The following is a 25,697-nucleotide window of genomic DNA, read 5'->3' as shown; positions in this document are numbered from 1 at the left end:
GAGGCATAAGTAACTTAATAGTAAAAAATCCAAATAATATATGAGATCATTCACATACACACATGCATGCACAAAAATAAATGAATACCAAGTCAGACTTCAGAACTAAGTCTGCTGCAGCTGTCATCTTGAATTCAAACTGATCCAGTAGAACTCCCCTCATTAGGAGGACAGGCTTGGTGCTACAAAGCCCTGGCCCAGAGAGGATACAACAAAGACAAAGTGTGACCAAGGTGAACATCCTACAGTCCACGCCTGAGGCTGTGCACATCAGCCAGGGCCCCTCTCCCAGAGCCTCTGTCAATTCCTATGGTCAGTTCTACCAAGTCCATGGGCTAGCCAGTATTTCAGACCACAGCAGAGCAGAAGCAGAGGTAAAGTAAAAATTGAGACCACAGCAGAGAAAGAGTAAAGATTAGAGAGAGGTGGACAGAGGGGCTGTATTTAAGGCAAGGAGGATAATTGGTCCAGAGGGAGGGAGACAGACTAAAAAGTAGACACAGAGCTGCAATCTGCAGTGAGCTGTGCTCCACATACTCTGTAAATCCAGAAAGGCGGAGGGACATCTTAGAAGAGCAGTCCCTGGTGTGTTCTATAAATATTTGTCCTTTGAGAACTCGATGACCAAGGGATTCCATGATCAAATACATCTGGGAGATCCTACACACTATATCTCTCTTTCAATAAATCAAAACCATCCACTGATACAGTCAGGTTCTGAGAAGCCCTGCAGCACAGCAGATTTACTTTTGTTCGCCCAGTGTTCCCTAAATCTGTACAAGCTCTGAACCCACCTGCCCCACATCTACCAACACCTCTTGGAATTAGTATCTCATAGAATCCACTGGTGTAGAAAAATGCATTATTATTTGTCTCTATCTAAGGAAGAAAACAGCACCTTTTTTCCTTAAAAGAGTTGAAATGATTACATTTGGTGCCTTTTGCAAAAAGCTATAGTTGCATGGAAAATTCACCTTACTTGCACAAACCTCCCTACTCACCAGGGTGCCAGGAAAGTGACATGGTATTAACCCCCAAGAGCTTGGCCTTCAGGGCACCTGGAACCACCTCTGGGCCTCTGATTGATCCCAGACTACCCCTCCAGGGCCAGGAGCTGCAGAGGTCACTGCATCCAGCCTCCTGCCCATGTAGGGCAGGGCAAGCTCATCACACCAGCCTCTCCAAGGAAGGAAGTGCCTCAGCAACCGTGTGTGCGTGCGCGCGTGTGTGCGTGTGTGGGCGTGCGTGCATGTGTGCGCATGTGTGTGTGCGTGCGTGTGTGCGTGCGCATGCGTGTATGTGTGCGTGTGTGTGCGCGTGTGTGTGCGTGTGTGTGTGCATGCATGTATGTGTGTGCATGTGTGTGTGCGCGCACGTGTGTGTGTAGGGGGCAGGGAGCGAAAGAGAGGAGGTCCCAGCAAACACAACCATTACAACCATGCATGAGATGCAAGCTCGCCTAACACTCTCATTTTCACCTCTCTGATTTTTCATCTTGTTCCTCTTCCACATGATGACTCCCCTGAATAACCAAACACTATCATGGTTTGGATCTGCCTGTGAGGAACAAGAGAACACAGACTCTCTCTATTTTTAGAATTTTCCTCTGGAAAACGTTTCCTTTACCAAGGTGTGGATTTTCAGAAGGGCTCAAGCTCTTTACAGGGATGGGGCCAGTATAGAGGTGGGAAGCTCCTCCATAGCGAAATGACACCATGGGAACCCAGAGCCATTCCACTCCCACCCCAGCTCAGCAAGTTTCAAAGAGAGGCCGGCTGCTGCCAGGTGATATGGAGGGTGAGCACCCAGGACCTCACCTGGTATGTGTTGTCGAAGCTGTCGTACATGAACCTCGTAATCAGAGACGTCTTCCCGACTGCAAAACAACAAGGAGAGAGGTTTTCAGTCACGGCATCTGAGCTAGGCTCTTCTAAACACACTGCATTTGAAGAAAACAGATAAAACCAAAAAGCACAGAGGAAAGGCCGAGTTGCAGAAATACAGAAGTGGGAGATAGGTCCCCGCCAAGGACCCCGTGGTGTGGCCACCGAGTCTCTATCCCAGGTCGGCTGAGAGCTATTCCTGCCAGGCACCAGGCTGCTGCCAAGGAGGAGGTGTCCCACTGCCCCATGAATTTCCACTACCCAAATCCAGGTCTTCCTTGACCCAGGAGAACCCAGCTGATGCAAGAACCATCTATGAAGAATCAGGGTAAGTGACGCAAAACAGGAGGCTCCTCTGGTACTTGCCCACGTACACTTGGTTGTTGGTCATACATTGGGATGGAAACCTGCCCTTTATTTCCTGTTAATTCAGCCTGAAGATTGGTGGGGACAGTGGTTTTCTAAGGAACCAAGGGCGGGGAGGCAAATGTCATTTCCCAGTGTCTCTCATGGACAGGACTATTCTTTGTGTACCTGACCGTCCCACTCATTGCAGGATGGTTAGTATACCTGGAACCCCGCTGGGCAAATGCCAGGAGGATCGATCCGCAGTCATTGTGACAACTGTGGACTCACTCACACATCTGCAAATGCCCTGTAGGGGCAGTGACACCCCAACTGAGAACCACTGGCAAGGCTGAGAGAAACCAGGATGTCTCTTGGGAATCCTACAAATGCTGCTAATTTCCCAGACTGTAAAATTTGGCTTTTGACCTCACCCTGGGCAGTTCCCCTGGGGCCTGGCAGTGACAGAAATGTCAGCTGCTGCATTTCTAACCATCTAGAGTGGGAGAAGAGGGCAGTCAAGGGACATTCATTAGGACAGGCCCTGCACGGTGCTTCTCTGTACTATACCATCATGTCTGCGCCATGGCCCTGGGAGGCTCAGTGAGGAATCTGTCCAGCTGTGCTGGCTCAGAGCCCTCTCTGCACTGGGCTGCAGGAGGACAGGTAACGCTGGCAGGCAAAGCAAAAGCGCCCTCGCCCACCCATTTCCCAGGCTGGCAGGACATTCGCAAGCTGTGCCTGGTGGGGCGGCTGGTCACTCCCTGGAGGGAGCAGGACAAGCCAACAGGACCCCTTGGCAAAGGCCCTTTACCAGCTTTGAAGCCTCAACGGTGCACCACGTACCAGACAAGTGCAGTTAGCTCCCAGCCGCCAGCATGTGCTAGGGTAAAGATGATCATTGACTCAGAAGGAGCATCTGACTCACTGTGTTTGGGGTGAACTCGGAAGACCCCATCTTTAACCCAAATTTGGTTAGCTGGATTGAAATCCTACTGGGGTACTTTTCAGCTGTGTCACCTTGAGGTGATCCCCATCCCAGGACCTCAGTACCTCATTTAAAAATGGATATATTAACAATGAAGACTTTAGGGGGCTGTAGTAAGAACTAAATCAGGTAAAAAGTACAAGGCACATGGGAAATGTTTTAAAGTGGAAGGAGGCAGCAGGTAACCGAGCTAGGTAAGGCAGTTTCCGGAATATCAGATGGAAAAAATATATGTATCACCACCACCCCAGCCCTCAACTCTGGGCGGCACTCAAGTCATCCCCATTTCACACAATGGGCAATTAGGTGGCAGCTCCTGGCTCAGGGTCAGAGCTGAGTGGGGCTGGGATGTGGCTGCCTGACCAGGTGCTCAGTTCCTATCCAGGTCTTCCTTGATAGGTCATGCTGGGTTCAGGATTCTGCCAGGTCAGGATTCTGACCTTGTTGGAGAATACTGACCACCATGCCAACCCTGGGTGGTCAGTGCCAGAAGTGAATTGTAGGGTACCAGCTGGTGTCAGAACAGCCCCATTTTTAAAAGAACATTTCTGGGGTGAGCAGAAATGTGCCCAGGATCTCTTCTAATTATACCTGGACGCAGCCTTTTACACTTCTGATAGAAATGAGGCTATAAAGAGCATTCTGACTGCTTTCAATCTCCCCTTAAATTTCACATGAAGGTCAGAAGTAGGGGGCCTCCCACACCTGGAGGATCAGCTCTGAGGCCATGAAGCCACAGGCACCTGGCTGAGGACCACAGAGGGAAAAGTGGGGCAACCCTGAGCTAGCAAGAGGCAGATGCAATTGGGGAGAACACGGCATCCTCCTTTTTGAGAGGCCATGGAAAGTTATTGCCTCCTCAGGAAGAGAGGCATCCCAGGGTGCGCTGGTCACTTCCCTCGGCAGCAACGCTCTGCATCTTGCACCTTAGGGAAAGGGGCGTGCATCAGGGATCAGGGTGGGGAGATGGACGGGAAGATACTGAGCCTCTTCTCCCGGTAGGTTCCTCCCTGGGGCCTCCAAGCACAGAGAGGAGAGAAAGCAGAATCTCCAAAAAGCCACTAAGGGCACAGGAAGTTCATGGAGTAGCTGAGAACTTGGAAATCCCTGCAACACCGTCTAATGCCAAGGTGCCCCTCCTTGAGACACCAGCCACTGGCAGTGGATTAGTGCTGGCTCACAGGTCTAGGTGGCAGGAAAACATCCCCCAAAAGTTTTTTACTGGGACTGTGCAGGAGGAGCTTTTAGGTGTGGGGTCCTGGCCAGTGCCAATATTTTCTATGGGGGAATGCACAGAAACTAGGACCATAATACGCAACACATGACCCCAGCATTTAGAGAGCATGTTCCAAGCACATAGTAGGAGCTGAGTCAGGCACAGAATTGACATGAGAACAGTAAACAGAGGAGATTTGGCACCTGCCCATCGAAGCTTGCAGCAACACCCGGCACCACACCTCCCAGCCCTCAACTCTGGGCAGCACTAATGTCATCCGCACTTCACACAACGGGCCATAAGGTGGCAGCTCCTGCCCCAGGGTGACAGCTGAGTGGGGCTGGGATGTGGCTGCCTGACCAGGTGCTCAGTTCTTATCCGGGTACTCCTTGATAGATCATGCTGGGTTCAGGATTCTGCCAGGCCATCATTGCCATTGCTGTGGCGCTCCAGGGAACAGCCCATCCCAGGCCAAGTCTGGAACTGGGGGCCTTTCTCTACTTGGGAGGGGCTTGACCCAATCTGAAAGGTCAGAAACTGGTCACTGAGGTGCCCTGGAGGTGCTCTGTCAGGCACAAGGAGGGCTCGGAAAGTGACAATTTTAACATCTGGGGCCCAGCACCCCAACTCAGGCTTGAAACGGATGAGGGACTCATTCTTGCTTTTATGCAAAAGGCAATAACTTTACGCTATTCCTCTAAGCTTGTTTTTCTCATTTCTCGGAGCTGAAGCCTTCTTCCCCACCTCAGAGCCCGCTAAGACGACCCATGTTCTCATCACACCAGCCAGGGTAATGTGTTACACCCCTGCAGTGGTATCCAAGACCCTTGACCTCCACGCTTTGTCTCTGGGGAAGCGTTCGCAGACCTGAGGCAGAGCTTAGTAAAAGGAGCTCCTCTTGTCCATTTCTGCCCAGCCTCTGCCCAAGGCATCACATAAAGGAGCTGAGTGGGTAAGGGGTTGCCCTGCGCTAAGCGCCTCTCCCCTCTAAAGGGCAAAGACCCCTTCCTTAGCCCACATCTGCCCTCAACAACTGCCCAGGGTGGAAGGTGCTGGAACCTGCAAATGGAGAGCTTGCACACTGCATCTACTTGGCTACTTTCTCAGTCCCCCAACCATAAACGGTGGGCAGTACCCATTCCTAGCCACATGACCGGGTACTCCCACTCAGCTTGAGAGGAGCAGTAGCACAGGGCATCCCAGCAGCCCTGCAGGCGGGTAGATGGAAGAGCCAGGAGCTCCTCCTGTGTCCCCCTGCCTCGCAACAGCTGCCAGAGCTTCTGTGGGAGCTGTCCTCCCGCCAGCTCTGTTCTCAAGGTCACACCGCCGTGCTTCTACCGCAGTTCTCGGACACCACTGCAGCAAAGTGGAGCTTTTCCTGAGGACAAAGATTCAGCTCCACTGGCAGGTTTTATTAAAAATAAGCAGGCAAATCATTATTGAGCTTTTTTATTTTCTCTCTGCTCATGGCTCAGCAATATTCTTGTAATCTTCTGGTAGTTTAGTCCCACATGATTAAGCAGGGAGATGCATTTCTCCTTTTTCAACCAAATGAGGGTGAGAAAATTCATTACTGAGCATTTACCAGGAGATGCTAGAAAGAAGGAGAGGAAACTCAAACTCTTACTGGGCCTCTATTTGGCAGCAGACGAGAATTTGGCACTTTATTTAGGTTCTCTCATTTAATCCTCATCACGATCCAATGAGTTAGTTATTATTCCAAGGTCACAGAGCTGGGAAGTGGTGGAGCTGGAATAGGAGCACAGATTTGAGCCAGAGTCGATGCCTCATCCACTCTGCTGTGCTGGTTTATGTAAAGGTCTGACAGCAGCAAAGTGGCAGAACCCAAAGGCAGGGGTGCAGGTGGCCGGGCAGTCAGGATGGCTACAAGGAGGCGGCAGGGCAGCCGTGGGGCTGGGGAAGGCTGTGGGTGGCGGTGAAGGGGAATTCCAGACAGAGGGAACAATGTGCGCAAAGGCACAGAGGCAGGGAGAGAAAATGCTCGTGAGAAGAAACAGGAGGCAACAGGCTAGGTTGCTATGGGGGAAACACTTGGAGGTCCCTCAGCCTGAGGTTCATCTCAGGGCAAGTGGAGCCAGACACAGTGTGTGGGGAGGAGTGAGCGGCAAACACTGTTCATGGAAGCTCCATGTGGCTGTCAGGTTTATTTAAGCCAAACCCATCTCTGGGGCCAGCTGTGGAGGGAGGGAGGGGCAGACAGAAGCACGAAGGCAGGGGCAGGGGCCAGACGGCACAGGCCATGTCAGCCACATGGAGGAGCACGGATTCTAGCCCAAGGGCAGTGGGAGCTTCAGAAAGGATCTTCAGCAGAAGGATGGTGTGAACAGGTGTGGCAGTTCATAATTTCCATAGTGAGCTCACAAAATATTCCCACCCCATGTGCTCTTCTTACAATCCAACTCTGACATTCCATTATGGAGTGAATATGGGCAGGCCTGTGACTACAGCAGAAATGGCCCTGTGGGAATCCCAAGGCTAGCTTAGAAAGAACAGCACAGCTTCTGCCTGGAGTGCATTCACACTCACACACCCTGGAAGCCAGCCCTGCAACCCAGCTACCATGCTGTGAGGAAGCCCAAGAAAGCCTACAGGAGGAAGACACGCATGCAGCAACCAACTGGGGCCCCCGGCCAACAGCAACCAGCAGATCTGTGAGTGAGTGAGTGAGCCTTCAGGTGACTCCTGCCGGCAGACTTCAAGTCGCCTTCAATGCTTCATGGAACAAAGCCACAACTTCCCTACCAGGTCCTACTCAAACTACAAATTCGTGAGCAATGTAAACATTCTTACGGTCTTGAGCCACGAAGTTTTGGGGTGGTTTGTTACACAGCATTAGGTAATCAGAGCAATAGACTTGTGCTTTAGAAAGAAGAAAACTTGTTAGTCCATTCTCACACTGCTATGAAGAAATACACGAGACTGGGTCATTTATAAAGGAAACAGGTTTAATTGACTCACAGTTCCCCATTGCTGGGAAAGCCTCAGGAAACTTACAATCATGGCAGAAGGCAAAGGAGAAACAGGCACCTTCTTCACAGGGCAGCGGGATGGAGTGAGTGCAAGCAGGGGAAATGTCAGATGCTTATAAAACCATCAGATCTCATGAGACCTCACTATCACAAGAACAGCATGGGGGAAACTGCCCCCATGATCCAATCACCTCCAGCTGGTCCCGTCCTTGACACGTGGGGATTATGGGGATTACAATTCGAGGTAAGATTTGGGTGGGGAAACTCAGCTACAGAATGGCCTATGGAAGCCGGACTGGGGGCAGAAATCTTGCCAGAGATGGAGGATCTCAGTGAACAATGCAGAGGTAGTGGGGCTGGAGAGAATGGGGAGGAGAGCAGGGGACAGGACCAGTGACTGGTCAGATTCAGAGAGGAGCCCAGAACTCCTCTCTGCGACCTGGGTTCGTGGCCATTAGATGCTAGAGCTAGTCCCTGAGCCCAAGCCAACTGGGCAAGGAAAAACACCAAGCAATCACCTTGGATTCAGGTCACTCATAAAAGCCTTCTTCATAATTGTCAGATCAAAAGCACAAATGCCAGCACTGCATTCAGAAAAAGCAATTAACAATAATCACTCAATCTCCTGAGCTAAAGATGTAAGCTTATTTTTCACTATTGGCATCAGCATGAAACAGTTTTCTTACCCTAGTGAGAACTACTGTCCCAGGGGTCTTGCACACCCATGGGGATGTCCAGAGGAGCTTGGTCCCATGTACCCTAGAAATCCCACCAATGCAGGGTGCACCGGATGCTGGCCCTTCACAATCAGCTACCACTGCCTACCTGGACCTCGCCTACCTGGACCTCACCTATGGGGGCCATTCACTCCATCAGTGCCCCACCATGGGCCCCAGGCCCCCATCTCACTGGCAGGTCCCAGGTAAACAGATTCTTGTACATTATGGTGGTTTCTAGGTAGTTGCAGAGGCCAGTGAGGCCTCTCCAGCCATTCAGCAAACATCCACTGGGGCTCATTGTGTACCAGTCCTGTGCAGGGCACAGAATTTGTAGTGACAAAGCAGATGCACCTCTGGCCTCAAGCAATCCATATCCAGTGGTGAAGCGAGACACAGATCCAAATACTAAAATGCCAGGCAATACGGGAAGGGTCTCCTGAGAGGCCCATACAAGGAAAGGCCACTCTGCTGGGAAAATCACAGTAACCTCTTGAAAGAAGCACCATTTGGGCTGAGCCTTGATTGATGGAGATGAGGGGGTCACAGGGAATGACATTTCTGGGGGAGGAACTGAATGAAACCACAGTCGTGTGAGGCTGAGACTCCTTTGCTTAAAATCATTTGCCCACATTTCTCCACTGCTGCCACGTGACGCCAAATCCACCCAGGGCTTCGGGGTCAGTGGCTATGAGGACTTCTGGTCTGGTCTTGTGCCCACATCACAGGCTGAAAGCTGAGTGGGCGGTAAGTCCCCAGACTCCTCCACTGACACTGCCTCCCTTCACGAAGGACAGCTCTCCTCCCTGCTGCCTCCACAGCGGGTGTGGATGTGGGTGGTGAGGCTGCTGTAAGGGCCAGAAACTGGGAAGAGCGGGAGGCAGAGCACAGACTTTAGCCAGAGACTGCATGGAGGGTGTGCCAGGACCTGGCAGAAGGTGCACCACCCACTAGCTAGCCCCTCGCAGAGCCAAGCAGAACCCTGGCCCACAATCTGCTCTTGGCTGTGCATCCACACTTACCACACACACCAGCTCCTCAGAGCTCCTGGCCAAACAGTGGGATCCTGATCCTCCTGGGGTTCACAGAGCTGGGCTCAGGGCCTAGGGCCCCAGGAGTTCTGGGAGGAGATGGCAGGCAGGACAGATGTGGCATAACTCACTGCCATTTCTAGGCCACCTTGGTGGGCTGCCCACCTCTCAGATGCTTGTGTTTTCAGGAAAACAGTCCCTATGCCAGGGAAAGAACCTCTGCAGCCCTGGCCCCCAGCCCCCAGCAGCCAGACCCATTTCAGATCATGTCTGCAGCTGCCAGAAGGTGGTCCTGAGGGCTGAAAAGGCAAATCTGCTTCCTCATTGTGCAGACCAGTAACCCAGTCCTAGCAGAGACCCGGCTGACTCAGTCATCCCATCAGCTCAGTTTCTAGACCAGAAGTGGGAATTGCTGGTATAAATGCTGAGAAGGACCTGCAGAGGGACTTGGCTCTTGTCCTGCAGCTGGGAAAGAGGCCAGGCTACTGACATCCCTGCTGCACAGAGCCCTTGTGGGGAGGCCTCCACCATCCTTGTAACCTCTGCTCATAGTCTACCACTCCTGGCCTGACTGTGAGGTGCGGCCCCCAGGCCCTGTGGTGACAAGCGAAACAGTTAGAGACACCAGCTATATCCATCAACCTTGTTTCCTTTGGCTCTGTTTTCACCAAACAGAGAGTGTAGCCCCATTCTTCCTCAAAGGTGGGTAAGCTTGGGAGCTCCCCGTTCCATACCCCACCCTGCCACCCTGGGCTCCAAAAGGCAGCCCCAAACTGGGCATGCATCTTTGGCAGCTCCCACTAGAGCCCTGAGGGGCTGGCTGGCTCACCGTAGGCTAAATGAGGAAACACGTGAAAAACCCCATTTCAAACCATCCCCCAAAAGACTCAGATGGTAATTAAGAAATATGTAAAGCTCTTCATTGGACATTTTAATTAAGTGTGTTAATTCCCTCTGCTAGAGGACGCTCAGCTGCCTGGGCCTCACCCAGGGATCCAGAGAAGATGGAAAGGGGAGGGTAGAGGGGAGGGAGGAGTCGAAATAAGGTGAGGGAGGGAGGGGTCAGCCAGACAGTGGCGTAGGCTGGTATGGCCCAGGCCCTTCTCCTGCACTAGCGAGGAGGCAGACCGATGCCTGACCCTCTCACTTCTCCACTGAGTGCCCCGTCTCACTATCCTGCACCCACCCCATCTCCTCTATCCAAGCTCGGGAGCCCAGTAAGCCTGCCCATCACAGCAAGAAGGAACAGGGCGAGTACATCCTAAAGGATCCCATACACATAACAGTTATGGGACCCCATCCTAAAGGATCCCATCCACATATGTCAATGTACATAACAGTACATTGACAAGGGCAGAAAAAGGAAAGGCAAAATAAAGGTCCCTTGTGATCAGGAAAACTAAGATTCTAGACAGGAGTGTTCCCAGGATGGCTGGTCCTCCAGCTCCTCCTGAACACCTTCAGCAGCTCTGTGGCTGCCGGGGACATGATGGTCTGCTGGGGCTCCACATGGTGACTGGCTGGAGAATAGAAGATTTAGTCTCAGTTTTCCTTCCTATACCAACACCCTGGACCTCCTCCTGCTTTTTTCCCCCCGAGGCTCCACCTTTAACGCAAAGAGGCAAATTCCTGAGAAACATGCTGCCAGCACAGCTGGGCTGGGAGAGGCCCCATCCTCAGGTACCCGACCAAAGCCCCGGCCACCACAGAGGAGGGCTCAGCCCCCTCTCCTGCCCTGCACAAGGTGCTATCATCTTTGGTTTTCTTCTTTTCTCTCTAGCTTCCTCTCTTCCTGCCTCCACCCCAAGGTTTACTGAGGTACAATCAACAAACAAAAAATGTATATATTCAAGGTGTAAAATGTGATGTTTTAATATATAGAGAGTTGACCCTTGAAGAAGGCAAGAGTTTGGGCACTGATACCCTGCATAGTCAAAAATCCTCATATGACTTTTGAGTCCCCCAAAACTTAACTATTATAATAGGCTACTGTTGACCAAAGCCTTCCTGATAACATAAACGTTGATTAACAGGTATTTTGTGTGTTGTATGTATTATATACTCTATTCTTAAAATAAGCTATGTGTTATACATATTATATATTCTTATAATAAACAAGCTAGAGAAAAGAAAATGTTGTGAAAATCATAGGGAAGAGAAAACAGATTTACTGTTCGTTAAGTGAAAGTGGATCATCATAAAAGTCTTCATCTTTGTCGTCTTTACATTGAATAGGCTGAAGAGAAGGAGGACGGGAAAGGGTTGGTCTTGCTGTCTCAAAAATGGCAGAGAAGAGGTGAAAGAGGTGGACAGGGAGGCAGAACAGGAAGGCACACTGGTGTGAATTTTATTGAAAAATATCTACCTTTAAGTGGATATGCATAGTTCAAACCCATCCTGTTCAAGGCTTATCTACCTATCTGTCTGTCTGTCTATCTATCTACCTATCTATCTATCTATCTATCTATAGTCATGCTTTGCTTAATGACAGGGATAAGTTCTGAGAAATGCATCATTAGGTGATTCTGCCGTAGTGCAAACATCATAAAGTATGCTTCCCAAACCTAGATGGTACAGCCTACTACACACCTAGGCTATAATGGTACCCTACTGCTTCTAGGCTGCAAACCTGCACAGCACATTATCGCAGTGAGTGCTGTAGACAACTGTAACTCAGTGGTATTTGTGTATCCAAACATATTTAAACAGCAAAGGTACAGTAAAAGTACGGTATAAAACATAAAAATTGAATAGAGCCATAGGACTGGAAGCTGTTCTGGGTGAGCAAGTCAGTGAGTGGTGAGTAAATGTTAAGGCCTATGACATCACACAGCAATAGACTTTATAAATACTGTATATTTAGGCTACACTAAATCTATTTAATAATTTTTTCTTTCTTTAATAATAAATTAAACTTAGCTCACTACAACTTTTTTACTTTATAAACTTTTTAATTTGTTTTAACATTTTGACTCTTTTGTAATAACACTTAGCTTAAAATACATACATTGTACAGCTATACAAAAATTATTTCTTTGTATCCTTATTCTATATGTTTTTGTCTATTAAATTTTTTTTTTTTACTTTTTAAACTTTTTTGTTAAAAACTAAGAGACAAGCATACACATTAGCCTAGGCCTACATGGGGTCGGGATCACCAACATCACCGTCTTCCACCTCCACGTCTCCCACCAGAAGGTCTTCAGGGGCAGTAACACACATGGCACTGTCATTTCCTGTGATAAAAATACTGCTTTCTGGAATTCCTCCTGAAGGACCTGCCTGAGGCTGTTTTACAGTTACCTTTTTCAAAAAAAACAAGTAGAAGGTGTACACTCTAAAATAACAACATAAAGTATAGCATAGGCAATCTTTGGAATAGGAATAGGCAAAAAGAGGAATTTTTGAGCTCCATTATAATCTTATGGGACGACCTTCATATATGTGGTCTGTCATTAACCAAAACACTGCTATGCAGCACATGACTATATATACATTGTGAAATGATCACCACAATCAAGCTAATTAACATATTAATTGCTTCACATAATTACATGTTTGTGTGTGTGTGTGTGATAAGAATACTTAAGATCTACTCGACAAGACACAGAAAGACAAATACTGCATGATCTCACTTCTATGTGGAAACTAAAAAAGTAGAACTCATACAAACAGAGGGTAGAAGGGTGGTTACCAGGGGTCAGAGGTAGGGAAATGCTGATTAAAGGGTACAAATTTGCAGTTATAAGAGAAGTAAGTTCTGGAGACCCACTATACAGCACGGTGACTCCAATTAATAATAATGTATACTTGAAATTTCCAGCTTTTCTTCTTCACATTCCAAAGCCCCCAGGCCCAGCCTGCACACCAGTCTTGGCCTCAGTCCTTCCATCCTCCCGCAGAGCCTCCGGAGCTCCCAGGACACTGCAAATCATCCCGGTCCTGGGGCTTCTAAACTGAGAGTCCATACCTGACTTGAGATTTCCTCTTGTCCCCCAGCCTGAAGCAGACGCTCAGGGCACTAGGGACAATCCATTTCCCTACCTGCTACAGTCAAGTCTGCTGTGAGGACTAATGACTTGGGCTACGCTGCCCACAGAATGCATCCCATTACCTTACCCCAAGAAATGTTGGAGCCAAGAGTCAACCCCAGCTTCGAAATCAGGCAGAGACGAACCGAATGCACTGGTGTGGAGGGAGAGGCAGTGCTATCCGGAATGCAACTACTGTGCACAAGGAGTACTTGTACTTATGACTCATGAAAATAAGATTTGAAAACATAATTATTTAAAATAGTATCAGAATAAGGTAGCTATATATCAAAACAATGAATAGCCTCCCAGTCCCTCTGAATACCCCAATACCCCTACTGTGTTTGGGGAGGTCCAAAACCATTCTCCCCAGTGTAGAAGCCTCCTTTGCAGCTATTTTGTAGGCACATAACTGAGCCTTCTCCCAACAGATGTTCACACAAGGCTACCAGATTCAACTGACATGAATCTGGTGAGACAGAGAATTCCCTCTGGATTCTAAATTCAGGGGCAGCCATGATGTGCATTTCAACAATGGCACCTGCCAGAACTCATCATAGGAGCTGTGTCTTCCCCTGGACCAGTTCTATATGACTCGGGCTGCTGCTCCAAGCCCAGATCTCCGACCCTCCCACGGATTCTAGGAACTTCCCAATCATTCCTCTAATACATTCACTGTTTGCTCAAATCTGCTGGATAGAGACAGTTTCTCTCTCTTATTCACAACTACAAATGCCGAGAGAGATAAAATATAAGGCAAAAGTTACGTAAGCTAAAAAGAGAAAGCTAGACCAAAAATTTGCTTACAAAAAAAAATCTTGAAAAATCTTCCCTAATTATTGAAGTAAGACTAAGAAACTGTCTAAGCTCTCTGGCAGCCAAAGGGGAAAAAAAGAAGCACGACCAACAGTAAGATTCACAGTGTTCAGGAGATTAAACTACATCAATTGCTAATATTGAGCTTTTTATAAGAGCTGGGCAGCAGAAAGTTCTCAAAAAGAGTCTGGAGTGTAGAAATTTTGTTGCCACTTAAAGGGGAAGTCTACACATTTATACAATCAACTGGATGAACATCCCAGATGAAGATCAAGGCTGATAAACCAGACCACACAACACTGCCTGCCCTACATGTAGGGAACATTTGATGTTCCCTACAAACAAATGAATACACAAAAAAACAAAAGTCCCAAGACTTTAGCTCTGGTCAAAATGGAGTAACAGGGACCAGATTTAGCCTCTAACCTGAAACGACCAAAAGACAGACAAGATATATGAAACAACGATTTTCAAGTCATTGGATATTAGGCAATGATGACCCCTGAGATACACGAAACAAAGGAGGGGAGCCCCACAGATTACTGCCCTCAGAACATTTCAGGGCACAGCACAGGGAGTGGGGACCCAGGTGAAACCCAGTGGACACCCTAGGTTGAGAGGATAGGGCTGAGGCTCAGAGAAAACACAGCAGCTAGAGTTCAGAAGATGGAATACCAGAGAGGAGGGAGGTGCAGAAAGGGAATTGTGGAGACCTCCACAGGGTTTCCCTCAAGCCTTCAGCTGAGCACTGTTCAGCAAATGTGTATGAGGAAAATACTTGAGACTGGGGAAAGACTGCCCAAATGGACTAGAGGAAACAGTGCTTGGCACCCACACCAGCCTGGAGACAGTGCTCATTCCCAGCAGCCACAGCAGAAAGTCTCATCATTCACGGGATGCCGGGGAGAGTTCTCAGAAGGGCGGGACCTCATAGTGGGTAATAATTAGCCATATACTGAGCCCTACTCTGGCCACAGCTAGCAAATCTTAAGAATATTTACGGGAATAGAAAAACTATCCACACACAACATGGCAAAATCACAAAGTCTGATATCCAATAAAAAATTATCAGGCATGTAAAAAAGAAAACAGACTCATAAAGAGGAGAAAAAACAATCAACTGAAACCAACCCTAAACTGACAGAGATGTTATAATTAGCAGATAAAGATATTAAGAAATAGTTCTTATATATAACTGTTACATAATATATATATTATATACAACTTAGTTACTATATATTATATACAACTTAGTTATATATAGTATATACGTTATATGCTATATCTTAGTATAATAACATATAGTATAATATGTTTAAGAAGTTACACAGGGGAGAAAAATAGATTTTCAAAGACACAAATCAAACTTCCAGAGGTAACAACTACTGACTGACATGATTAGACAGCTTAGATGTTGCAGAAGAAAAGATCAATGAACCTGAAGACAGTAATAAAAATTACCTAAAGTGAAACATGGTGAAAAAAGAATGAAAATAAATGATCAGAACACCAGTAAGCTCTATGATAATGTCAAGTGGTCTAACATCCATCTAATTGGAGTCTTCAAAGGATGAAGGGAGAGGCAGTGACAGAAAAAATATTTGAAGAAATGACTGAAAATACTCCAAAATTAAAGCAAACTAGACATCCACAGATTCCAAAAACCCCAAGCACAGGAAACATAAAGGAAACTACAGCAAGGCACATCATAGTCAAATTGCATAGTCAGTGATAAAGAAAAAAATCATAAAAGTAGTCAGAGAAAAAAAGACACATTATGTACAGAGAAACAAACAAAAAAAGGACAGTAGATTTCTCCTCAGAAACAATGCAAGCAAGAAGACAATGGTGCAGTATCTATAAAGTACTGAAAGAAAAAAACCTGTTAACCTATAATTCTATGTCCAGGGACAACATCTTTTGAAAGCAAAGGTGAGATGAAGACGTTTTCAAACATACAAACGCTGACAGAATTCATCACCAGCAGACCCTCACAACAAGAAATGTTAAAGAAAGTCCTTCAGGAAGAAGTGAAATGAAACCAGATGGAAATGCAGATTTATACAATGGAATGATGAACATAGGAAATGGTCACTACATGGGTATGTAGGATCTTTCTCTTATTGAGTCTCTTTAAAGGATAATTGACTATTTAAACAAAATTAGCAACAATATATTTGATCACAGACCTAAGAAAACATAGAGAAATATCTGTTACCCTGTCAGATGCTACACACACTGGGAGAAAATGAAGTACCACCTTTGAAATACTAAAAGAAAAACACTGTCAACATAGAATTCTATACCTAGCAAAAATCGTTCAAAAATGAAGGTGAAATAAAGGCATATGTTGAGACAATTCACTGCTAACACATCAATAATACAAGAAAGAAAGCTCTTTGGGCAGAAGGAGCAGTATACCTGCACATTCACACTTAGATCACATGTGGTCAGCATGTGCACTAAAGTCTGACTGATGTAGGTTTTAATCCTGGCTCTGCCACTCATTTCTTGTGTGATCTTGGGTTAGTTCCTATTCTCTCTGAGGCTCAGCTTTCTTCATACATCCAATAAGGACAAAAATGCCTATCTCACAGAATTGTTATGAATTCTATGAAAGCAGTAACAAGTTAAAATTCAGGGTATCTGGGTGAAAGGCATATGTAAAGTCTTTGTCCAATCCTAAAAGTCAGTCAAAATAAAAAGTTAAAGAAAAAATGGTAATTACTTTAATTACGTGCACACATCCATGTTTCTTAGATTCCTGGCACATTCAGAAAATGGCTTATTCTGACTAATTAAACATTCTGGTCAGCATGAAATTTTCCTAAGGAACTGGAATATAACTGTACTTGGCATCAACTCAGGATTCACGAAGGACCAGGACTTAGCTAGGCACTGCAGAACGGCTATGTGCGCCTCTAATCACAAGCCAGGAGATAGAGAAAGCCTGGCTCAATCAATTCAGTGGCTGGGGTCCATGCGTAACCACCATGTGTGCACATGCACAGAGAAGAATGCAAGTACACATAATATACACATGTGTACTTGCTCAACTCAGCAGGAACCAAAGGCCCTGGTGTGGGTAAGAACTCTAGTTCCCCCGGTGTCTTAGCTATGAGGACTGACAGTCAAGGGCAATACCTTCAGGGTTACTTGAAAACCACTTGAGATCTGACCAAACAGCTTGTATGGACTGTATACCTCTGTGGTTAGCCCACTCATGTTCTGAATCCTCTCTGCCTCGCTGAGCCTTCTCACATACCCTTGGCAATTTCAAAAAGGAGCAGGATCTCTCCACCTGGACCTAAGAGCTTAGCACCAGCACCAGCTAGCTTTGAGCGCTAGCCACCCTCCTTCCTCTTAGAGCTCAGAGAACAGGAGTCTACATCCTTAGCATACAGTTACCCTCTGCCATAGCTTCCCTGGAGAGCTAGACTGGAGCAGGCAGAATACAGTCTATTTCAATTGGTTTGAGGCTCAACCCAACTCTGGCCAGACCCTACACAGGCCAATCCTGCCTGTGCATTTGAGCAGTTGCATGGGTGCTGTAAAGAATTAATTCATAGTGAGTATATGTATGTTGTAGAGAAGGAGGAAGTTAAATTCCCACCACCATCTGATCTTTGACAAGGCTGGTATTAATGTAATTTGGTAGCTTATTTAACTGATAGGAAGTCTTGGCCCATTCAACCAGCATGGAGTTTGGCAAAGTAATGTACATGCTTTGATACCCAAGGCTTAACTGCTGGTAGTGATGATGTTAAAAGACTCAGTAATAGGAAAAGAAGGCTGAGGCAGGGAGAATGAGTAGACAAAGTACTGAGAGCAAAGCTTGTGTTTCCCAGGTTGTCAGCTAAGATCCAGTCAGAGGCCTGTGACAAGGCCAATGGGCCCATAACCCCCACCAATGATGACACAGCTGTGGCCTGGCCATGAGACCAACCTTGCTCAGGCAAGTGGAAGGAGGACTCCAGACCGCAGGTTGATGTAGGCAAGGCATCATCCCAGATGCCCACCCCCTTCTCAGAGGAACCCTTGGCCTTGGCAGCCACAGTGCTGACCTGCTAACCCAGGAGGTCTTGTGGTCTCCATGAACATAGGGAGCTGTCTCTGCACTTCTGCAGCCCCAGCTTCTCTTCCTGTCCTTCCATACACCCTTACACAGTCTGCTCACTGCTGCTCAACCTTTCTGCTTTGCCAAGAAGGAGGAGGACACAGGCCCAGCCCCTGCCCCTGCAGAGCCAGGTGGTGAGGGCAGCACAAGGGGCAGAGTGAATGTCTAGACCTCCTCATTCAGTCAACAGAAAGAACTCTCCTCCTGTCCCTAGAAGGACTCAATGTCACCTGCTCAGGATTGATTCGAGAGTAGGGATGGCCTTTCCAGTGAAGTTTAGAGATGAAGACCACTGACTCTGGGGTGGAAAATGCACGTTAGATCCCAAGGACCCTGGGCCTGGGAGTAGGCACAGGACCACCCAGCAGGCCAGGAGGCCCACTGTGTCTCTAGCCCTTATGGACAGAGACTGCTGGTCAGGCATCAGGGTCACCAGAGGGCCAGGCTGGTGGATGGATCAAGGTGAGCTATGTCAATGTCCACATATGCCCCCCTGGACTTGGATGCTTGGGCACCAGGGCAAGGAGATGGTGGCCAGGCTGACCCATCCCCATGCTGCAAGCTCTCGGTCCCTAAGGTTAGCCCTTCTCAAAAGCAGCACCACAGACGAGCCACAGAGGAGACTGTAGCTGATCTTGTCAGAGGAGATGCAAAGAGCAGCCACAGAAGAGGGGCCGCTTGCCCAGGATCACATAGCACCAGGGTCAGGGCCAGACGCTATCTCTTTTGGTGCGCAGACCTCAGAAACTGCTCTTCTTACTCCTGCTTTTGCCACTAATCTGAGCCCAGAAGGCTTACCAATGTGTCCCCATGTCATGAGGCCCAAATGGAAACATACAACATGGGAAGTGCCAAGGAGCAGCAGAGAGTGAACCAACTAAAGTCTGGAAGCCCAGCTTCTAGAAGGATCACAGATGATCAGAGTAGCCCCAGAAAACCAGGTCATGACAAGAAGGGCCTACAGAATGTCTGGTCTAGCCCTGCATGCCACAGAGGAAAAATACGAGGCCTAGAAAGAAGGAGGGTTTACTCAGAACACAAAGACAGAACAGGAAGAAAGAACAATAGCAGATCAAGAACCAGGGCCTGACCCCAGTGAATGCTTCATGGGTTGGACCAGGCTGGCTACTTTACCTGGGACAGGTCTCAGCTCCTCCTGGACACTCCAATTCCTTATGTGTAAAATAAGACCATCTCAGGTGTCACCTTCCTCTAAAATCTTCATCCCATCTATATTAGTTATCTGTATTCGCAAATACCAGCAATTCAGTGGCTTAAAACAATATATTAATACATTTATTATGTCACAGTTTCCATGGGTCAGGAGTCTGAACATGACTTAACTGGGTCCTCTGCTCAGCATATAACAAGGATGGAATCAAGGTGTCAGCTGGGCTACATTTCTTTCTGGATCAGGGAGTCATTTTCCAAGCTTGTGTGCTTGTTGACAGAATTTGGTTCCTTGTGGTTGTAGGACTTTCCCCCAGGGGCTGTTCTTATTTCCTGAAGGCCACCCACATCCCCTGCCACATGACCCCCTCATAGGCCCTCTCCCAGTACAGCTGCTTACTTCTTCAAGGCCAGCAAGAGGAGTCTCATAAAACATAATCATGGGAGGGACTATCCCATCACCTTTGAACCTTTGCCACATAAACTGATGAAAGGAACACCACCCGTCACCTTTGCCACACTATATTTGCTACAAGCAAGTCACAAATTCCATCAGCACTCAGGAGAGGAGCCTATGCAAGGGTGTGACTCACCTGGGGTCACCTTAGGTTGTGTCTACCACACCATCTCACAGTCAGGTTCCTAAGAGATGCAGCCTTTACTCTTTACTACACCTCTGCCTTTTCTCCTACTGTGGCAAATTCGGCTAATCACCTGGAAGAAAACTTCACCGGTCTCTGCCTTAAGACTAAAGCACTCCTAGCTGGCCAGGGCAGAGGCTGAGTCCTGCCTGTGTACTTCACTGGGCATTTGCATGCTGCTCCATCCAGTTCTCCCACATTGCACCCAGCCCTCCCCCAGGGAGGAAGGACCAGCAGACACAGCTGCCCAGACCACACCTCCAGCTGAGAGTGGACTTCTTGCTACATGATAGAGGCAGGAGAGGAGCTGAGTTCTTCTGGCCCAACATCTGGGATGCTATCCTCTTCTGATAAAGATGGGTGAGAGCCAGGGTCAGGCGGCTAGGCCAGGAACCTCTTCAGGTCTCCAGTTCACTTCTAATCTGGGCAGCAGCCCGCAGTGTTTGGGTTGAATGTAGGGGACGGAGGGGGCATTTAATGAATCAGAATCAGGGGAGAATTTCCACATCCTGGTGCTACAAGTAGGATTTGTTAATATCCCTAAGATAATTTGGGAGTGGTTTCTCCCCCTAAGGAAACCCTTGGAGGTATTCTCTGTTCTGAGAAGTGCAGAACCAGATGAAGATTACCCAGTGCCAAGCCCTGACTCTACTCGCAGCAGCCCAGAGACAGTCTGGGAACTTCAGGGTCTGTTCCCAGACCCCGGGCAGGGTGGGGCAGAGCCAGACAGCCTTGGGGAGGAAGAACAAAGCTCAGTCTGCTCCTCAAAGCCAGTGCTGGCAGCACAGAGGCAGTGTGCTGGAAAAAAACCCTCCCTCAACCTCCAAGGCAAGGTAAGAGCCTTTCTCTCTTTTCATTCCCCCTGCTTTGCTGGGCTGGAGCTCCTCATCTTGTCTTCCACACAAACACAGAACTGGTCACATCGTCCTGTGCCCCCATACTCATCAGTGGCTCCACGGGAACCTCCAGCCTTTAATTAAATTTGGTCAGAACCCTGGGATGGACAGCATCCCACCTGGAGCTTGACCTACCCTGGCTCCCAAGGACCCTGTGCATAGCCAACAAGCCCCCGTCTGGGTCTGGTAGGAAGCAGTGTCTGTGAGCCTCTCCCTTTGGTCTCAGTACTTCTGTAGATCTCTCTTCTCCAGTGCCCCTTGCTTCCCCTGTTTGCCCTCTTAGCCCTCCCCCTTTACTGGACAGGGGAAAGAAACAAGAAACACGTTCTAAGTGCCTCACTTACTGTTTAGTCTATGCAGTGTTTATTCCCCCCACTCACAAACAGGGTCAGAAGAGAACATTTTCTCTTCCTTTCTCAGAATTAGCACAGCCACTCCCAGAGAGAAAGGTTTTCCTTATCTCTAGGGACTTGTTTCTGGCGCACAGGCCAAAGTTGCTGCTCTCCAATCCTGAGCCAGAATGGTTCTCCTCCTGCCTGCTCCAGGGTTGGGGGAAATGGAGGGACCAAAGGAGGGTGGAACAGGTCAAAGCTGGGCTGAGTTGTTTGTGGCCCAGCTTTCCAAACCAGTCTTTCTCTGGGCCAGCTGCTTCAGGCAGAAGAGCCACCTCTGCTGAGCACCAAGATGAGGGGGCAGCTCTCTTTACCCACCCTGAACTCATAGACAACCTGGCACTGCTCAAAGAGGCCAAGGGTGGTAACTGAAAAATGCTATAACCATTGATGCCGCAAAATTAGGATTACTCCATGCACCAGCTGCACTGGCAAAGGAATACCCAGGTGGTGCTCAGTAACCTCCAATGGGCAATGCCTGTGTAGAAGCACAGGAAGGGCAGGGAGCAAAAGTCATCAGGCCTTTGGAAGGTGGGGTTTCAAGCCTTAGGGTAGATTACGAGCTGACCCGTGAGCAAGGGGCTGCACCAATTGGCCTGAACAGGCTGCCCTCTCTGGGTTAGGGGAGGGTTCAAAACGGCAGTCCCTGCCTCCACTCTGGCCCCCCGGCTTTCAGCCGTAGCTTTTTGTGCAGCCAGCTTAAGATAGGTCTCTGTTCTCCAAGGCATGGAAAGGGGCACTCCCCTCTATAATGCTGCTCTCTCTCAAGTCCTAGGGGACTCTGGAGCTTGCTGGGGTGAAGAAATCCAGCAGACAGGCATAGGGGAAAATATCCAAGAAAGCAAAGGAAGTGATCAAGTGTCCACGAGAAGTCCAGTGAGACAGGGAGGGACAGGAGGCTGCATAACAGGGCCAGGGGGGGCTCATATAACTAATGACCGGAGGATGGGGGGGCTCACATACCCAGTGCCCAAAGGACGGGGGGCTCACATATCCCAATAACCAGAGGACCGGGGCTCACATATCCCAATAACCAGAGGACGGGGGGCTCACATATCCCAATAACCAGAGGACGGGGGGCTCACATATCCCAATAACCAGAGGATGCGGGGCTCACACACCAATGACGAGAGGACGGGGGATTCACACACCAATGACCAGAGGACGGGGGATTCACACACCAATGACCAGAGGACGAGGGGCTCACGCACCCAATTACCAGAGGACGGGGGCTCACACCCCCAATTACCAGAGGATGGGGGACTCACACACCCAATGGCCAGAGGACAGGGGCTCACACATCCAATGGCCAGAGGATAGGGGGGCTCACACACCCAGTGGCCAGTTTCTAGTCATATGCCACATCCAACCTGAGCAGGTAGCAGAGGGGGAGGAGTCCAGAAGGGCTGCCAACAGTCCCGCAGAACACCCATGGAAGGCCAGAGCTGTCAGGGAACCCAGGGCACTGTGGAGACAGGATGGACAGGGGAGCTTAAATGGGCTAGCTTTGGTCCATCTGGGTACAGTGTGGCCTTGCAGAGAGAGACAACAGTCCCTCCCTTACAATCCTTCATTGTTCCTGAGGCCTCACTCTAAGAGAAAGAATCAAGAAAATACACATCTGCAGTAGAGCTGAGCTTCAGAACTGGAAGGAAGCTTAGGTTTACAAGCCCTCTCTATAAATTCCATCCTCGGAATGTTTCTGTTCTGACCTAGTTCAGCCACCTGGATCTGCTGCCTCCAATCAGACCACATTCTGCCTTCACCTTCTAATCCATGGGCATGTCCCTCTGGGTCAAAACTCCCCAGTGGATCCCCACTGCCTGCAGGGAGGTCCTCCAGGGCCTGACCCTAATGACTCCTCTAGGCTCAACCCCTCCTCCCACCACTATTTCCCCACCTGCACCAGAATCCCACCACCCTGAACCACACCCGATTCCCCAGAAGCCCCAAGCCTTTCACTGCCTGGGCACGGCCAGGCCCTCTGCTCTCAATGCCTCCCCTTGTTTGCTGGTGAGTTCCTGCTCACTATGCAAAACCTCCTCCGGAAAGCCTTCCCTGACTCCTCCAAGCACATCACGCCCATAGCCTTGCTTGTGTATGTAATATTAATCTTAATACTGGCTGAGATTTGTTGCCTGCTTATTGTGGGCCGAGTACTGCTGACCTCACACGCCTGAAGGCATATAACTCCAATGCTGCAAAGCCTCTGCCCTTATAGTCCACCCTGGCTGAGCTCCTTAGGGGAAGTAACAGAGATGTGAAGATGAGGTGCTCTTCCCCTGAGCAGTTTTGGTGGCCCCAGACGAGCAGGCATGGTGAGTCTGTCCCACTTTTTGCCAGCCTGTCTCTGAGCAGGGTTGGGGAGCTGGGGAAAACACTGGCCAGGGAGTCAAAGGGTCCTTCCACCTGTGTAAAAGCCTTCACCTGGCAGACCTTCGCTTTCTTTATGAAACGGGATGAGCAGCTCTTCCTGCCAGATCATGAGGATGTGGACCCCACAGTTCACAAAATAGAAATGATCAATAATTCTCAAAACTTTGCACCCTACTTCTGCAAGGAGGGAGGAGATGGAGATCGCTGTTACTATTTCATTAACAACGAGCTGAACGTTTATCATGTGAGCTTTAATCACATGCCATGTATAGACGCACTTGATCTTCCTGGAACCCCAACTAGGTAATGATCACCCTCCTGCACAGGTGAGGAAAATGAGCACAGGTGGTGCCATTGCATAACAACACCATCCATTCAGCAGAAGGGTGGGCAAGCCCAGGATGCAGGAGGACCATTATGGTGATGGGGTGGGAGTGGGAGCTGCAGCTGGGTCTCCAAGCCCTCCTTGGTCTGCTGGGGACATCATATACCCCTCTTGGCTCTGCCCTTTCCCTGCCCTCCCAGCTTACCCCTACCACCAGGCTGTGGAAAGGGGTGCCCCTGGGCTAGGAGCACCTGGGATGTGTGACCTGCCTTGTCGTCCTCATCATGGTTCCTCTCTGTGTGGAAGAAACACCTCCTGGAAGCAGAAGTGCAGGACAGCCCCATCCCTGTTGCTTGGCAACCAGAGCCAAGCACATCATCAGGAGAAGGGAGCCAGCATGCCCCTCCCCCACATTGTGCCCCCAGGGCAGGTTGCACTAAGGTGTAGGTGGGCCAGGAATGCCTCCCAGGAGAGGAGGTGGTAGGTTGGAGAGGATCCTGCATGTGGGACCCAGGGCAGTTCTGGGGACAACAATCGTCAGAGCCCCTGATCCCACACCTCACTCCTGCAGCCCCTCTCACCAGCAGCAAGCTTGTCTCCAGGCTGGGAGTGTTACTGGCTTGGCCTCATACTCAGAGCTGGCACTGAATTGCAGAACCAGAGTTAGAGATCCACTGGCCCAAGGGGTCACCCAGCCCAGGAGCCTTGAGGGGACACACAGAAAAAGCCAGAGATGGGCTGGGGCTTATCCAACATAGGGCCAGCCAGTGGCAGACTGGGGATAGAATCAGGGTCTCCAGGGCCCTAGTATCTCCAAGCCAGGAGGGAGGATGTGGCCAGGAAAGGGTTACCCCAGAGTAGGTGGGAACCAGCCATTTGGTTTAATTGGTTCTTCCCTGGTTAGTAATTAGTTCTCAGCTAGAACCATGGCAGTGGGCTGAGGGCTGACTTGGGGGGGATTTAGCTGCCCCCATAGGCTCTATCAACTCCCTTCAAAGCACCCCAAATAAACAATTCATTCCATGGAAGAACAGGGTGCCTGCTGTGCAAGACCAGCTCCAGCAGCTCCCACACGGAGACCCTGCTTCCCTCCTCCCTGCTTAGGGCCCCGCAGGTTCCTCTTTAGCAAAGAGCTTGGCACAAACACTCCCCACAAGTCATGCACAGCAGACCTCGTGTTCAGAAGACCTCAGTGTTCTTCTGTCTCCTCCACTCCAGTCCTGGGCCAGAGCCTGCCTTTCAGGCAAGAGGTCTGACAGTCCACTGTGTTTCTCACAGTGACCTAGGTCTGAATTCTAATTCTGCCACACTCATAGTCCTTCGGCAGGGCCAGCTCTCTCTAAGCCTCTGCCTCCTGACCCACAAAACAGGGATGATCTCATATCCATCACAGGGTGGCTGGGAAGATAAAAAGTGCCCTGTGTGGAGCCTCCGGCAGAGAGGATGTTCAATAAATGCCACGTGAGTGAACTCACGTGAGGAAGGACACGGGCTGCCATTCTTTTTATGCATTTCCTGGAAGTAACCTTTGCTTTGAAAGCTCTATTCTGCCCTCAGGGGTGAGGTATCATCTGCCTCCTCAGGACTTGGGCCTGTCCCTTAGGTATGTCAGCCCCTTGGGACAGGAGATGGCTGGCCCAGAGCATGTGGTCTGGTCACCTGGGCTCCCTCTGGCCTTGTTACCAAGAGATCAGAATAAGTCTTTCTACTAAAAATAAATAACTTCATTAAAATGCTAAGTTATGTATATCAGTCAATATTTTT

The 25,697-nt window shown here is 49.0% G+C and overlaps 1 protein-coding gene across 1 annotated transcript in view; it reads right to left on the bottom strand.

Moving 5' to 3' along the window:
- RAB6B (RAB6B, member RAS oncogene family) overlaps window positions 1–25,697 on the bottom strand; it is a 68,455-nt gene that overhangs the window by 35,518 nt on the left and 7,240 nt on the right. Inside the window, exon 2 of the mRNA XM_008009081.3 lies at window positions 1,818–1,876. Within this exon, the coding sequence (XP_008007272.1) occupies window positions 1,818–1,876 (59 nt within the window). The remainder of the gene's footprint in view (window positions 1–1,817; window positions 1,877–25,697) is intronic.

Source organism: Chlorocebus sabaeus, chromosome 15 (assembly GCF_047675955.1).
Source record: "Chlorocebus sabaeus isolate Y175 chromosome 15, mChlSab1.0.hap1, whole genome shotgun sequence".
Lineage (NCBI taxonomy): Eukaryota > Metazoa > Chordata > Mammalia > Primates > Cercopithecidae > Chlorocebus > Chlorocebus sabaeus.
Note: the sequence above shows the minus strand (reverse complement) of the source record. Positions and strands in the feature narration are given on the sequence as shown.